Genomic DNA, 15,438 nt, shown 5'->3' on the forward strand with positions numbered 1-15,438 from the left:
ATTTCTGGCTCGCTTCCATTACTTCCTAATATATGTGACAGATATTAATACTTTCTAGCTTTCTGCGGGCGTGCTAGAACTGGCCGCCCTAGGAGCCGCGGCCGCGCTGCCGCTGCTTAAAGGGTGAAAGGTTCAGCGCTGTAGGGAAAAGCGTTCAACATGTGTCCAGCATCGGTGGAACAGCTGAAGGTGGAGGCGGGATCGGCTCCCGCCGACTCCGCGCAGAATCGGGATTGTGGGAATCAACAGGTCGGGCGCGCGCGGGACAGAAGTCGCTCTGCACCAGCTGCACATAGGACTGTTCAATAGACCAAGATGCATTCAATGGGGCATGCGCGCCAGGCCATGCGCTGCTGAAGACTGAACCCTTGCTGCTCCTGTTTCCACGCCTTCCATTCCCCTGACGCTCTGCCTTGCACCTCCACCCCGTTGACCTCCAGGTGCCTCTGCGACTGCTGAGCGGCTCTCCGTCGCTTCACAACCACACCGGCGATCCGGGGCGCTATGGCAGTCAGCCGCACATGCCCTCCTCGCACCCGGACTCGCCCGCCTCGCCAAACTTTCGGGCGCAGCAGTCACCGCAGCCGCTGCGACAGCTACCGGCGAAAGCCTGTGAAGCTTCACCCGAGCTGGAGCAAGCCGTCTGCGACGTGGGCACAGCTGCAGCTTATGGCGCCGCCGCTGCTACTGCTACTGCCGCAGCCGAGAGCGGGCGGCAGAAAGACGACGGGGCGGCAGTAGCCGGCGCCACTGCCTGCTTCAACCCTAGCCTGCCCGCCCCACCGCTGCACGCATATGACTCCCTAACCCTAGCTCAATCTAACAGCAATCGACAGCAGCAGCTGCAGGCGCAGCACCAGCAGCAGTTAGAGCAGTTACTGGCACTGCAGCAGCAGTACCAGCAGCAGCAGCCGGCTGCGGTTTCTGTGGGGCAGGCAATGCCGCTCCTGGCGGCGGCGGCGGCCGCGGCGGCGGCGGCGCCGGTTGCAACGTTGCCGTACATGCAGTGGGGGCATGCCGTACTGCCTGCCGTGGATGCCCCGGCGGCGCCTGCCGGCGGCGGCGGCGCCGGGGCGAGGCCGGCAGGCGGGACGAGCACGCTGCCTGGCGTGCTCACGCCTGAGGCCGGCGGCGTCGCGCTGTCGCCTTTCAGCCCAATGGCGATGGGTACACCTCATGCGGCGGCGGTGGCGCCGGCGGGCGCGGCGGGTGCGGCTGGTGTTGCTGCGTCGCCGTTTGCGGCGGCGCAGGCTCCGTCCACTCACATGCACGTGAACGTGCAGGGGCAAGGGCAGAACCCGGGGCAGCAGGTCCTGGCGGAGTTGGGGCATGCGGGCGCGATGGCTGTGTCACAGGTTTTGGACATGCAGCAGCGGCTGCTGCAGCAGGTCTCAGTGGCGCAGCTGCAACAGCCGCTGCTGTATGTGCAGCCGACACAGCAGCAGCAGCAGCAGCAGTCCATCCCCTTCCCCCAGCTTGCGCACCAACTCGGCCCCTCGACACTCTTGCCACAGCCGCAACAGCTACAGCTACAGCCGCAGCAGCTGCACCCACAGCCGCCGGCCGCCACCGGCGCGGCGGCGCCGCCGGCGACATCCATGCCGGCCGGCGCCCTGGCCCTAGCCGCCGCCGCGGCGCCTGCCGCCGCCGCGGACGCGGACGCGGCGGCGGCGGCGCAGTGCCGGCTCGCGGCGGTGCTGCGGGCTGGCGGCAAGCCGGCGGAGGCGGTGGCGCTGTTGGATGTGGTGTTGGCTCAGCAGCCGGCGCGGGTGGAGGCGCTGTTCCAGCGGGCGGCGTGTCAGCAAGCGCTGGGGCAGGTGCACGAGGTGCGCTGTGGGGCTGGGTAGGTGGGTGGGTGGGTGAGTGGGCGGGATTTGGGGCGGGGGTTGGTTTGAATATGTGGGTGAAGGGAACGGGGCGGTGTGTGCAAGAACATTGGCCCGAGGCAGCACAGCACAATGCAACGCCAGCCACAACACCAACACCAACATCGACACCAACACCACAGCCTGTACCCTGCGCCCTACAGGCCCAGGCCACCTACCTGCGCGCTCTGGCGGCGGCGCCCGACCACACGCCCAGCCTGACGGCGCTGGGGGCGCTGTACCAGGCGCAGGGGCTGCTGGGGGAGGCGGTTGCGGCATACCAGCGCGCGCACGAGCTGCGGCCGGCCGACGGCGCCATCCGGGAGGGGCTGGCGGTGGTGCTCACGGACCAGGGCACCAAGCTCAAGAACGCGGGTGGGCGTGGCGTGGCGTGGCGTGGCGGGGCGTGGTGTGGCGTGGTGCGGCTGGGGGTGAGGGTGGGGGTGAGGGCGGTGGGAGGCGGAGAAGTTGAGGGATGGGGAGGCGGATGTGTGGAGGTGGAGGTGGCGGTGGCTGAGGTCGCGTCACGGAGGGAAGGCGGAGGGGAAGGGAAGGGAAAGGTGCTCGGGGCCATGGGGACGGCATGGGGACGGCATGGGGACGGCACGGGGAGGATACCATAGAGGTCGCTGATGCACATACACGTACGTGACACACATACAAAACAGCTTTCCCTCTTGTGCTGTCCCAACCCTCACTTAACGTTTAGAAAACAAACACAAACAAATGACACCGCAAACACGCCCGCCCGCCCGGCAGGCGCGCCTGTGTCGGAGGCGGTGTCGCGCTACCAGGCCGCCGCCGCGCTGTGCCCCTGCTACGCGCCGGCGCTGTACAACCTGGGTGTGGTGGCGGGCGAGTTGCGCCAGGCGGACGCAGCGGTGGAGTACTACCGGGCGGCCATTGCCGCGGAGCCGCGGTACGCACAGGTGAGCTGAGCGTTTGATGAGGGTTACAATCATGAATGTTTAGAAAGTGAAGGTTGGGAGGGGGGAAGAGGGTACGCGGAGCCGCGATACGCACAGGTTAGCGGCGCTTGTTTTCGGGGGAGGGGGAGAGGGTAGGGGGAATAATGTGGAGACAGGGTGCAGCGGCAGGCCGGCTCGTGACGTGGCGGGTCACCTGACGCACGCCGATACAACCGATACAACCGACTGTCTAACCGCCAACTGCCTAACCGCCAACTGCAGGCGCACTGCAACCTGGGCGTGCTGCTGCGGGAGCGTGGGCGGTTGCCGGAGGCGGTGGCGGCGTATGAGGCGGCCCTGGCGGCGGCGCCCAACTTCACCATCGTGCGCAACAACCTGGCCATCGCCCTGACGGACCTGGGTGAGTGAGTGAGTGAGTGGGTGGGTGGGAGCGGCGGCACGGGTGGGAGCGGCGACACGGGTGGAGGGCTTTTGCTGGGTGGAGGGCTGGGTGGGGCGGCAGGGGTGGGGCGGCAGGGGCGGAGGGTGGGGCAGAGATTGGTGGAGTGCGTCAGGGGCCGGCGTGGTACTCGTGAGGTGTGGGATCACAACATACAACAAATGCCGGTACGGTAGGTAACTCTTGTGTGCGGGGTTGCGCACGGGTACTATGCTATGATATCCGTTACCGTATGCACGGTACATAACATGGCGCAACATGCCGTATGTTAGTAACGCGCGGATTAACTTACTGGTCTGCCCCAGTGGTACCTATGGGCAGCTCAGTATACGCCCTCGCGACACCAAACCCCCACGGCTCCTTGCGTCCTCCACTTGCCCGCCGCCGCGTCTTGCGGTCGCGGGTCGTCAGGACAGCGCTGCCGACAAATATCGTAGCAACATGGCCACAGGTTAGCTTTTATACACGGTGTTTACCGTAGATGAGCTAGTTCGAGACGAAAATGCAGCACGAGTTGGACGACATAGTGTGGCATTGTCTCAAATTTATTTAATCGTTTATGGCAAATCTTTAACGCGCGGATTAACTTACTGGCCTGCCCCTTGTTACCCATGGGCAGCTCAGTATACGCCCTCGCGACACCAACGGCCGTTGTGCTCCCCCCGCTTGCCGCTGCACCCACTCGCTCCGCGCGGGGCAGCAGCCGGGAGCTCGGCACACACGTATACACACACGAAACACACACACACGCACGAACAACCCCCGCCTCCATCGCACCTTCTCCCCGAATCGCAACTATCTCACTGCCAACTGGGTGTCGTACACTCGTTATCCGTAATCCCCAACAGGCACGCACGTGAAGAATGAGGGGCGGCTGCAGGAGGGCATCGCGCTGTACGAACGCGCGCTGTCGTACGCGCCACGCCACGCCGACGCGCTGTACAACCTGGGGGTGGCGTACGGCGAGAAGGGCGACCTGCAGGTGTGTGTGTGGGCCGTGTGTGTGTGTGTGTGTGTGTGTGTGTGTGTGTGTGTGTGTGTGTGTGTGTGTGTCTGTGTGTGTGTGTGTGTGTGTGTGTGTGTGTGTGTGTGTGTGTGTGTGTGTGTGTGTGTGTGTGTGTGTGTGTGTGTGTGTGCGCGCGAGATCAAACCCAAGTCGACTGAGGCCCAAGGGGCAACGCCGGAGGAGTTTTAGCCTTCCATTCTGCGCGCGCCCGTGCTGCCTGGGGAATCCTCGGTGTCACGTATGCGAGGCATGCGTGTGTGTATACAGTGACACGCTGCCCCCTCCCCCCCATCGCCCCTCCTCCTCCTTCCCCCGTTGCGTGTGATTAAATTTGAGCTGGTACTTACGACAGCTTCCTCCTCCTTCCCTGCCCAGCGAGCCGCGTTCATGTACGAGATGGCGCTCGCCTTCAACCCCGCCTGCGCCGAGGCCCACAACAACCTGGGCGTGATCTGGAAGGAGCGCGACAACGTGGACAAGGCCGTGGAGTGCTACAGCGCCGCGCTGGCCATCCGCCCCCACTTCCCGCAGTCGCTCAACAACCTGGGGGTGGTGCTGACGGCGCAGGGCCGCGCGGCGGAGGCGCTGGCGCTGCTGTCGGCGGCGGTGGCGGCGTCGCCCGCGTACACGGGTGGGTCGCGGGCTGTAGCAGCCTACACGGGTGGGTCGCGGCTTGCGGGGCGGGGCGGGCTGTAGCAGCCTACACGGGTGGGTTGCGCCCCTATCGTGCTTGCAGCAGCCGCATCCACATCCTTCTTCTGGAGGTACCGTATCCAGGACGCAGCAGGGCCGACGCCACCTTGCTGCGGCGCGGTGCGAGCTGTAGCAGCCTACAGGCGGCGGCGGGTGCCGCGGCGGGTGGTGGTGGTGCAGCGCACCGATTTGTGTGCTGGTCGCCCCTGGTCATGTCAGCCCCTCATTCCTTGCCTGCAAACCCCTGATCCTTTCCTGCTCCTTCCCCCCTCCCCCTTACCTGCATTTCTCGGTTGGCCGACGATTCCTTGACTCATGGGACTATTTGGGCTCGGGCTAATAACCCCCTCCCCCTCCCTTGCAACGACTGCAACGAGTTGTCATCTTCTCGTCATAATAAACCATGCATGGAATACCCCTCCCTCGTCCGCACAGAGGCCCACAACAACCTGGGTGTGCTACAGCGCGACGTGGGCTGCATACCCGAGGCCCTGGCCAGCTACAGCCGCTGCCTGGAGCTGGACCCCCGCTGCCGCAACGCCGGCCAGAACCGGCTGCTGGCACTCAACTACATCTACCCGGGTGAGGAGGTTCGGCGGCAAGAAAGCCTGACGAGCAGCTGCAGAATTTGGAAGCCCTTCGGGCTGCTAACCGCATCCATTGCATTTTAGAGCCCAGGCGCATCCCCTGAGCCTTCCACCCTGGACCTCCAGCTAGCGGCCAGCACACCTCAGTCGGTACTGCTAGCCCAAATGCACGCTCACCCTCACCCCTCCAACCACCTTCAATCCCGCCGCTCCTCCTCATCACTCCCTCGACCCAAAACCCCGCGTGACAGGCGAGAGCGAGCTGGTTTGCTCCGCGCACCGCGAGTGGGGCGAACGCTTCCAAGCCGACATCTCGCCTCTGCCGCCGCTGCCGCCGGGCGCCCACAGCTGGGACCCCGAGCGGCCGTTGCGTGTGGGCTACATCTCCCCCGACCTGTTCACACACAGTGTGTCGTACTTCGCGGAGGCGCCGCTGTCGCACCACTCCCCCGCGCGTGGCTTCACGCACATTGTGTACAGGTGCGTGTGTGTTGTGTTGGAGAGCACACGGGAAGGAAACAGGGTCGTGTGTGTGTGCGTGCGTCTTCAGGCGCACATGTGTGTGTGCATGCGTGTGCGTATGTGAGCACATGTGTGGGGGTGCGGGCAGTACGATCAGTAATATGTATGACGCTGCTTCCGCTCACTCACTGCCTCTCGCCAACACTCCACAAATCAAACCACTCGCACGCACGACGCACCCGCTGCCGCAGCTGTGTGCCTAAACCCGACGCCAAGACGCTGCGGCTGCGGGCCGCCACGGAGGCGGCGGGCGGCGTGTGGCGGGAGGTGGCGGGCCTCTCGGAGGCGGAGCTGGCGGCGGCGGTGCGGGCGGACGGCGTGGACCTGCTGCTGGAGCTGACGGGTGGGTCCGTGGGTGCGTGCGTGGGTGGGTGGGTGGGTGGGTGGGTGGGTGGGTGGGTGGGTGGGTGGGTGGGTGGGTGGGTGGGAGGCGGCGTGGGGCTGGGAGGAACGCAGCCTTGGTCGGTATGCAGGGTTGTTCTAGGGACCTCCACTTCTCCTCACCAACCCCACCTCCCACCTCACCTCCTCACCATCCCCACCACGTGCCCACTCCCCCCGCCACAGGCCACACCGCCAACAACCGGCTGGGCGTGCTGGCTCGGCGGCCCGCCCCGCTGCAGGCCACCTGGATCGGCTACCCCAACTCCACCGGCCTGGCCGCCGTGGACTACCGCCTCACGGACGCCGTGTGCGACCCGTACGACACACAGCAGGTGGGGGGGGAGGTGTGTGTGGGGGGAGCATGTGTGTGTGTATGTGCGTGTGTGTGTCTGTGTGTTAAAGAACACAAGGAATACATGTGTGTGTATTATGTGTGTGTGTGTGCATACAAAGATGGACAAGGGACAAGGGAAATCGGGCCGGTCATGTAGTGACCGCAAACTTCGTTGAGCTGAGCGCTTTCGTAAAGGCACGCACTTTGCCAACGGCTGCTCCAAACCTCCCCGAACCCTTTCCCCCGTGCCTCCAGACGTTTGTGGAGGAGCTGGTGCGTCTGCCCGGCTGCTTCCTGTGCTACACGCCCGCGGCGGACGCGCCGCCGGTGGCGCCGCCGCCCTGCCTGCACAACGGCTACATCACCTTTGGCTCCTTCAACAACCTAGCCAAGATCACGCCGCAGGTTTGTGCATTGGCGTTGGCGGGGTGCTTATTTTCGGCTATGTATGCTTGCTGTTTTGCTTTTTGGTCTGGTGTGCTAAGCTAGTTTTGTGAGCACGCCGCGTTCTGTATGCCAAGTCAACGCGTCATTCACCTTCTCCGGCTACCATCCCGACTTGCGTCTACTTGGCGCGCTCGCCTTGCATGTTCGTGACTGGGTGGGCTTTCCAATCATAATGAGACTTTTCCTTTGGACCCTTCCCACACAACCCCGCACCCAACCTCCTTCCTTTTCCCTAGGTGCTGCGCGTGTGGGCTGCCATCCTGGCCGCGGTGCCTCGCTCCCGCCTGGTGCTGAAGAACAAGCCGTTCGCCTGCGAGGCCGCCCGCAGCCACCTGCTGCGCCAGCTGGCGGCTCTGGGTGTGGAGGGCTGGCGGGTGGACCTGCTGCCGCTGGCGCCGGGCAACTCGCAGCACCTGTCGCAGTATGCGCTGATGGACATTTCGCTGGACCCGTTTCCCTACGCGGGTGAGCGAGAGGCTTTGTGTGGTGAAGGCAGGGACAGCGACAGAGGCATGTTAGATGGTGGTTTGGCTCTGGTGTGCGGGATTGCGCACGGGTACTCTGCTACCGTATCCTGTTACCGTGTGCCGGAGTGTATAACATGACCGCATGCTAGCAACGCGCGGATTAACTTACTGGTCTGCCCCCTTGTTACCCATGGGCAGCTCAGTATACGCCCTCGCGACACCAACCGCCGTTGTGCTCCCCACCCTTGCCGCTGCACCCACTCGCTCCGTGCGGGGCAGCAGCCGGGAGCTCGGCACACACGAAACACACACACACACACACACACACACACACACACACACGAATCACATGAAACCCACAACACCTCCATTGGCCACATTCTCGCCCCAAACACCCGCCCACAGCCCGCAGCTCCACACGCCCTTACCTCCGCCTTCTCACCGGCTGCTCCCCACAGGCACCACCACCACCACCGAGTCCCTCTACATGGGTGTGCCCACCCTCACGCTCGCCGGCCGCTGCCACGCCCACAACGTCGGCGTAAGCCTCCTCACAGCCGTGGGACTGCACCCCCTGCCGCCGTGCGGCGGCGCAGGCAGTGGCGGCGGCGCCGGCGGCAGCCCTGGGAGCAGCGGCGGCGGCGGCACCGGCGGCTCCGGCGCCGGCCGCAGCGGAGCGCCAGGTCTGTTGCCAAGCGGCGGCAGTCTAGATGTCAGTAGCGGCGGCGGAGGCGGCGGAGGCGGAGGAGGAGGAGGAGGAGGAGGAGGAGGAGGAGGAGGAGGAGGAGGAGGAGGAGGAGGAGGGGGAGGGGGAGGAGGCGCGTCCGCATGCCCCACGCTTCCGGCGTCGCCGGCGGGCTCGGGCTCGAGCTCCCCACACACACACTCCCAAGCCGGCAGCCCTGTGCTCCAGGCATCCGGGCAGCAGGCAAGCGCGCCGGAGGCGACCACGCGCCAGCAGCAGCAGCAGCAGCAGCAGCACGCCGGCAGTAGCAGCCCGGGCGGCTGTAGCGGCGGCGGTAGCGGCAGCGGCTGTGGCGGCGGCGGGGGTGTGGGGGGGCTGCCTGGCAGTGTGGGCTGTGGCGCCAGCTGGGTGGCCCGCAGTGAGGAGGAGTATGTGGAGCTGGCGGCGGCGCACGCAGCCAACTTCCAGGTGTGTGTGTGTGTGTGTGTGTGTGTGTGTGTGTGTGTGTGTGTGTGTGTGTGTGTGTGTGTATGTGTGTGTGTGTGTGTCGGGTGTGTGGGGGGGTGGGGGGCTTGCAAAGATGGTTGGAAAAGCGGTACAAGATGCACTAAAGACTCCAGGCCGGGGGGTTGGAGCGGGGTCGCCGTGTGTGTAGGAAGCAACGAGACCGGTGCGCGCAGGGCCGTTGCTTATGCTCCTGATGCTCCTCAGATGATATCCACTCAAAAGGCTATCCCCTCAGGCTGCCCGGCCTCGAGCCAGGCTGCTCGCAAGCCGCCGCAACCACCCGCCGCTGCATCAGCACAACGCGCAGTGCTGCCTCACGGCCTGCTCCCACGCTCACCCCTTTCCCCTCAACTTTGTCTGACCCCAACCCCTCAACCCCTCAACCCTTTCCCCTAAACATCGCCACGTCATCGAACAGGCGCTCGCGGACCTGCGAGCTGGCCTGCGCGGCCGAATGTTGGCTAGCCCAATGTGCGACGCCCCGTCTTTCATCCTCAGATTGGAGGGCGTGTATAGGGGGCTGTGGCGCCGCCACTGCGCCCAGATGCTAGGCGATGCCGCGGCGGCGGCGGCCGCGGCGCGCTCGGTGGGGATTGACCTGTCGCGGCGTCGCGGCACCTGAGGCTGAGGCGCCGTAAAGCTGTGGGTTTGGGGGATGGCGGTGGCGGTGTTGGGGATGCGGCACACCTGAATTGTGAGTGTTTACAGACGCAATAAGGGCGCGGCGGGTCTGGGGTCTGGGGATGGCCGTCTGCGTGTCAGGTGTGTGTGCGCCCAAAGCATTGGAAAGCGGAGTGCTCGTTGGATTGATGAGTGGAGTGCGGTTTTCACCCTTGTTGACGCCGGCGTGTTTGGGTTCTGGCCCAGATGCTCGCGACTTCTGGCGGCAAGTGGCAGGCCTGGTTGTACTCACAGCCTCCGTTTGCTTCTGTTGGAACCGGTATGCGTTGGGTGTCCAGCAATCACTCTATGCTCAAGGCCTGAACTGTACTGTAGTCGGTACCAGGGCATTGCGGGGGGCCTGGGCAGATGAGTACGTGGGGGGTTCCGCGCATTCATGAACCGGGATGCAGAAGCATTCTGGTTGCAAGTAAGACGCCCCCTCTCCGATGTTAGCTATTCAAGCAGCAGCAAAGGTGGCGGTGATATGAGAGTCATGTAAATGCGGCGTGGAGGGAACTTGAATGGAGCGGATTGTGTTGGAATATCAGCCATGGTCCCGAAGTGTGTGGAGCATTCTGGGATGCATGAGCAACGCGGATGGATGTTTATAAACCCGGCTTGGCGGCAATTGAATGTTTATGGAGCCGGCTTGGCGGCAAGCAGTATGGGCATTCGTTTTTGTGCACCTAGGCCCCTTGCAGGGCCCTAGAGGGCACAGTTGGGAAGTGCAAGGGCTGCAAAAACAACAGGCCGTAGCAAATGATATGGGATTGTCTTGTCATGGGCGCATTCGCCCGCGTCGTCGAAAGCATTTGGTGGGGTGAAGAACGTGCCTCGGGTACGTAAGTGTGTGGAAATGCCGCGACGTGTGTGTTGCAGCTCGCAAGGCCTACGCGTGCTGAGGCGGCCGCAGCGGCTGCGAAGACAGCAATGGAAATATTGGGGGCTATCGTGCCGTGGAAAGCCAGGTAAGCAACTAGGAAGCAGGACTGCACGCCATGCAATGTAGGACGAAGATTGAGGATTGGGATTGAGTTGCGTGCTGAGTGCTGGGGCTTGTGCAATGGCGGACAGAGATTTTACTGGATGCGAGTGGAATACGAAGACCAGGAGAGGTGTGCGAGAGGCGAATGCGTGGGGCAGGTGAGGAGCGATGCGGTTACGCGTATGTCGCGCATTGTGTGAAGTTGGAAGGTCAGCAGCTGCTGCTGCTGCAGTGGCCTCTCTGCGAGGCTGAGATCTGTTGTTGAATGTGTGTGCGGGCTTCCGATGTGAGGTAGGTTTTGTCCTGCAACAGACCCGATGCTCACCCCACCTCCCCGGCTGATTGTACGGCTGGCATGATGCTTGCGCGTCGCTGGTGTGACGGCGGCTGCATGGGCACCAAATGATGCGGTTCATCATGCTGTAGACTTACTTAGGTGGAGGTGATGGTGGTGGCCAGGGAATAAGGGGTGGTTGGCAGGGCTGGAGACGGGGCCCCCGCGCGGGCTTGGGCTAGACACGTCTAAAGCGCGTGTATATATGTACGCATGCAGCCGCTCTAGCTTGTAGGGCGCCGTAAGTCCCTCGAGTGGTCATAACTATTGCCTTGCCTTCGTCTTGCTCGATGTACGGGGAAGTGAATTACGATGTATCGTACCAAGGATGGGGGAGCAAGGCGTGAGATGGGCTGGCGCCCGGTGTGCGGCCAGAGTACGGTAGCATTCAACCATACAATGGCCTTGCATGTACATGTTGTTGCATGTACAGGCGTGGGCGGCGGCGGCGCTGGAGCCACGCGCTGATGCTCAAATGCCGGCGGTGCGCGTGGAAATCACGAGCTTGCCTTACAGCAGACACGCACTGCAATGAGCATGGAAGCCCAGGGGATCTTTGTAGACTCATTCATACCCCACCCATGTCCATGTAAGTTTTCGCACTTCCTCACGGAGCCCCGCCGCCACCACGGACAGCCAGGCGCACCCTGAGAAAGGCCTGACACTGCAGGCCAGGGCCCAGGAGTCAGCCGCCACCGCACTCGCCAATCACGCTGCAGGTCTGCCAACATGACGCGGTAAGGCAACGCCACTGCACCAGACGTGCACGTGACCCGCTCACCCGCGCCGACGCAGTTCCAGGCCTCGAGCCACCAGGCCTGGGGAGGTTGACACCGTGACACACATGTGGGGGCTCCCAGCTCTGACCTTGGCTGGGTTAGCTCCCGCAGACCCCCCGCTCGCGGCCTGACAAAGCCCGGCCTCCCTGCCTCGGACCCGGCGCCGCGGGCGTGTCGCCATCATGTTGAAACATCGCAACAGGGGCCCATGCAGGTGGGCACACTGTGTTGGCGATGCTGGATTGCTGGTGCGAACGAGTTTGAGCCAAGCAATCACACGCGCACGAGGTTGCGGGGCAACGGGCCAACGGCGCCGGGCTTGCTGGGAGGTCATGGCATGCATGAAGCGCATGTCCCTACCCGATGCTGCACTGGTACCAACCTGCCTTGCCACTGTCCCATCGCATACCCTACCCGATGCTGCACTGGTAGCACTCGCTTAGGTGCTTGAGAGGCAGTAGACATCCCTCCGTGACAGGAACCCTGGGCTCGAGATGACCAGGCTTGTTGATTACATGTGTGCTTCAACGCCTTAGTTTCTGACGGTTCCAAGCGAGTGACGTAGTCGCCACCATACCAGCCCTCGTCTAATTGCGCCCTTGCCTGCCCTTGCTCTCTGTCTCCTCTCCACCACAGTGCAACTCTCACTCTGGCCACACGCTGGGGCAGCTCCAGCACACACACGCGCCAAGCGGATCTCAAACTGACCAGACATATGCCAGATGCTACCCGTTCCAAGTATTCGCCGTAAATAGAAGAGATAATACAGAACATTTCAAACCGCAGTTGTGAGCGCAGATCTCCGAAATGCACTTGTCACATCCCCACAACCCGTGGAAACAATCGACTTTCGGGCACACGTCTCCGTCGCCCCCAGCACTCGTGAAACATGGAAGCGCAGTACCTAAACGGTGTAACCCGAACTGAAAGAACATAAGACACTTGAGCGCCTCCCAGTGCCCGCAGCTCCTGCAGTGCGCTCTGCTGATGCTGCAGCCCTGCTTGCGTGCAATGCAAATTATTATTAGTCCCACCAATGGGCTCTGCGGCCCTGCAAGCTGAAAAAAAGAAATAAGGTCCTGAAGCTCTGGAGGGCGTGCCACGCGCCCGCGAATACTCGCTTTCTCGATGCGTCACATCACATTACGCTGAAACACATCACGCCACGCTGAAACCACGCAACGTCCCACAGCAACAGGCACACGTCAGTCACCACAGCACCCCGCTTCCATTTTGCTCTCGTGGCACCTTCACGTGCCCCCCCCCCCACACACACAGTGCAGCCCCCGCCCAATGCATGGGGCACCCGATGAGTCATGGCGGCTGCGTCCATGCTCTACTGTTGAGCCACCGCTCGAACCGCTCCGGCTCCTACCACTCTCCATTCTCACATCGTCTCTCGAGCTCCCGCACAGGCCCTATATGCACCTGTACACGCCCATAATCCAACCGCCTGTTGGCCTGTGACTGCTAAGGCGACAGCGCCGAGTCAGCCCGTGCCTGAGCCGGTCTGGGCCAACGCAAAGCTCAGTACGCTTGACTTGCACGGCCCTATCCGGCGGCTGCCTGGCAAAGTGAGTAAACCATGCTCAGAGGCTCGTCCTGCGAGCCTCCCGCGCAGGTGCCCAACCGAGGCAGGCCGCCGCTGCGCACCGCCTCGCCTCACAACATGCACCAGCACGCGCCACGCTTGTAACCCATATGCATCTTATGCATCTCTTGCACCAGCACCCCGTGCATGTCGTGCTGATGAGCAAGCGACACGTGCGGTTCCTCGCGGACAGCTGCGGGCCGGCTGCACCGCGCCACCCTCGGCCGCGCCTCCGTCATCGCCTTCTCGTGTGCCCTATCCGCCCCTCCTCCTCCTCCTCCTCCTCCTTTGCCCATCACGACACCATCACAATCACGACGACTGGATGGCCGCGCTGATGGCAGCCTGCGCCATCGCGTTGCCCCGCTGCTGGAGCGCCTGGCTCAGCCCTCCCGCCACCGGCGGTGCCAGCGCTAGCCGCTTCTGCTCCTGCACGCCAATGGTGCCGATGCTCTGCACCCCCGGCTCCAAGAACCCAGTTGACTTGAGGATTGCGTTACGCGCGCGCAGCCGCTCGCGCTTGATGGCCACGCTGGGGCTGTCGCCCGTGAATGAAAAGGCGAAGTCGGGCGGCGCGCCCGATAGCTGGTGCGGCGGCACGAACGTGGCTGGCGCGGCGATTGTGGTCGGGCTGTCCGGCGAGGCGTCCGCCTTTTTCCACCGGGCCATGTGCGGGATGCTGACCGGCACGGAGGAGCCCTGTGAGGCAATGAATAGGGAGCGTACAGGGTTGGAGGATGGTGATACAACGGCACAGAGTGACCGGGCCTTTCCTTTCCTTGACCGTGCTGTAAACCCTAAACGCGCGTGAAACCTGACAGCCCCCAACTTGTGGTACGCAGCACTCGCTCCCGGGCCTCCCGTCTGGCCCTACGCCGCCAGCCCTCACGCCGCTCACCATGCGTATGTGCCCCGACATCGCGGGCATGGATGCGGATATCCGCGCAGACGTGTGCGGCGCATCGTCAAGCTGCTCGGATGCTAGGGTCACCTGGATGAGGCTAGACTTGGCCGATGAAGTGTCTGGGTCATCTGTGATCAATTGACATAACAGAAATTTTGCTTAAAATGTGGGTCGAGCACTGTGGCTGATCGCTGAAGCTTGAATCGAAAAGCGCCGTGCCAAACCAGCCAGATCTCTGCAACTAAGGCAATAAAATAGGCTCCAACGTGCGTACGCATACCACCGGGCGGCAGCAAATCGCACGTCTTCCTAGCGACCCCAGCGCCGACGGACTCGCTTACCGTGCGCTTCGTTTGGAAGTGGCCCAACACCGTCCTGCGCTTCCTCTAGAGCGATATCCTCCTCGCTGCTTACAGAAGAAGCCGCATCGCCGTTGTCGTCCTCAAAGAGGTCGGCTTCGTGAAACTCCTCCACGATAGGGTCCATGCCAGTAGCCATAGCCCTAAATACCACGCTTTCTATCTGTCCAATCAAATTGCGCCGGGTTGGAGTGTTGTGGTACAGGGACAGGGGTTGTGGCAAGTTCTGTGGCCTGAGCGGCGGCTACTCGCTTCACAACGTCACTAAGGTTGCGGTAGGAATCAGGTTAAAGCCAAGCGGCGAGCAAAGATCGTTATGGCGACTGCGACGTTGGAGGAACTGAATGCTGAGGGTCAATTTCCAGAAGCTTCAAGTGTGTTGCTCAATTGAGACGGCTTTAATGGCTGATGTGAATGAAAGTATGGTTGGCCACCAGGCGTTTCGCAGCATAATGTTGCGATCGAGCGCATCATGGGAAACCTGGAACCGAAGTCGGGGCTGTCCGAGCTGCGCCTGCAGATGTAACGTTGTTGAATCAAGCTTCGATGAATCAGCCCCCGAAAAAATATTGTGTTATTTTATTAGACTCCATCTCCTGATGGCGTGGGCCCGTCGGCCTGGACAAGCCATAGCAGCTGTCGCTGGGCTGGAATTTGCCGTCGCTTTGCGGGTGCCGTCCCCTTTCAACTCGCTTAGAATAATTCTGCTTAGATTCTTAAAGCTCTGAGGACTTAACACAATTACGTTGCACAACCTACTAGCAGCAGTACTGGGGCCGTGGGGCCCGGGCCCCGCCGGGCTCTTCAGGCCTTCACCAGCCATTTCCAGTTCCAGGTTCTGCCAGTCGCAGATGGCGCTTCCCCAACCGTTTCAGGTGCGCTATCTACCTTCCACCGCTCGGCACACACCTACCTGGTCTTGATCAAGCGTGCCAATTGGAACCACAACTTGTCCTTC

General features: G+C 62.8%; 2 protein-coding genes across 2 annotated transcripts; one reads left to right on the forward strand and one right to left on the reverse strand.

The window, feature by feature from the left end:
* The first annotated feature begins 51 nt into the window (after positions 1-51).
* On the forward strand, positions 52-11,452 carry CHLRE_12g552851v5 (uncharacterized protein). Its single transcript, XM_043069028.1, has 15 exons — positions 52-249; positions 441-1,826; positions 2,030-2,240; positions 2,625-2,794; positions 3,056-3,194; positions 4,082-4,215; positions 4,615-4,870; positions 5,368-5,514; positions 5,771-5,999; positions 6,233-6,384; positions 6,609-6,757; positions 7,015-7,164; positions 7,443-7,671; positions 8,132-8,826; positions 9,284-11,452. Exons 1-15 carry the CDS (start codon positions 160-162, stop codon positions 9,485-9,487), a joined length of 4,341 nt encoding a protein of 1,446 aa, XP_042918964.1. The 5' UTR covers positions 52-159; the 3' UTR covers positions 9,488-11,452.
* A 671-nt stretch (positions 11,453-12,123) lies between these two features.
* On the reverse strand, positions 12,124-15,008 carry CHLRE_12g552750v5 (uncharacterized protein). The gene is made up of 3 exons (XM_001693967.2): positions 14,463-15,008; positions 14,116-14,249; positions 12,124-13,916 (listed from the first exon to the last, which is right to left on the reverse strand). Exons 1-3 carry the CDS (start codon positions 14,605-14,607, stop codon positions 13,530-13,532), a joined length of 666 nt encoding a protein of 221 aa, XP_001694019.2. The 5' UTR covers positions 14,608-15,008; the 3' UTR covers positions 12,124-13,529.
* Positions 15,009-15,438: the final 430 nt, after the last annotated feature.

The sequence above is a fragment of the Chlamydomonas reinhardtii genome, chromosome 12 (assembly GCF_000002595.2).
Source record: "Chlamydomonas reinhardtii strain CC-503 cw92 mt+ chromosome 12, whole genome shotgun sequence".
Lineage (NCBI taxonomy): Eukaryota > Viridiplantae > Chlorophyta > Chlorophyceae > Chlamydomonadales > Chlamydomonadaceae > Chlamydomonas > Chlamydomonas reinhardtii.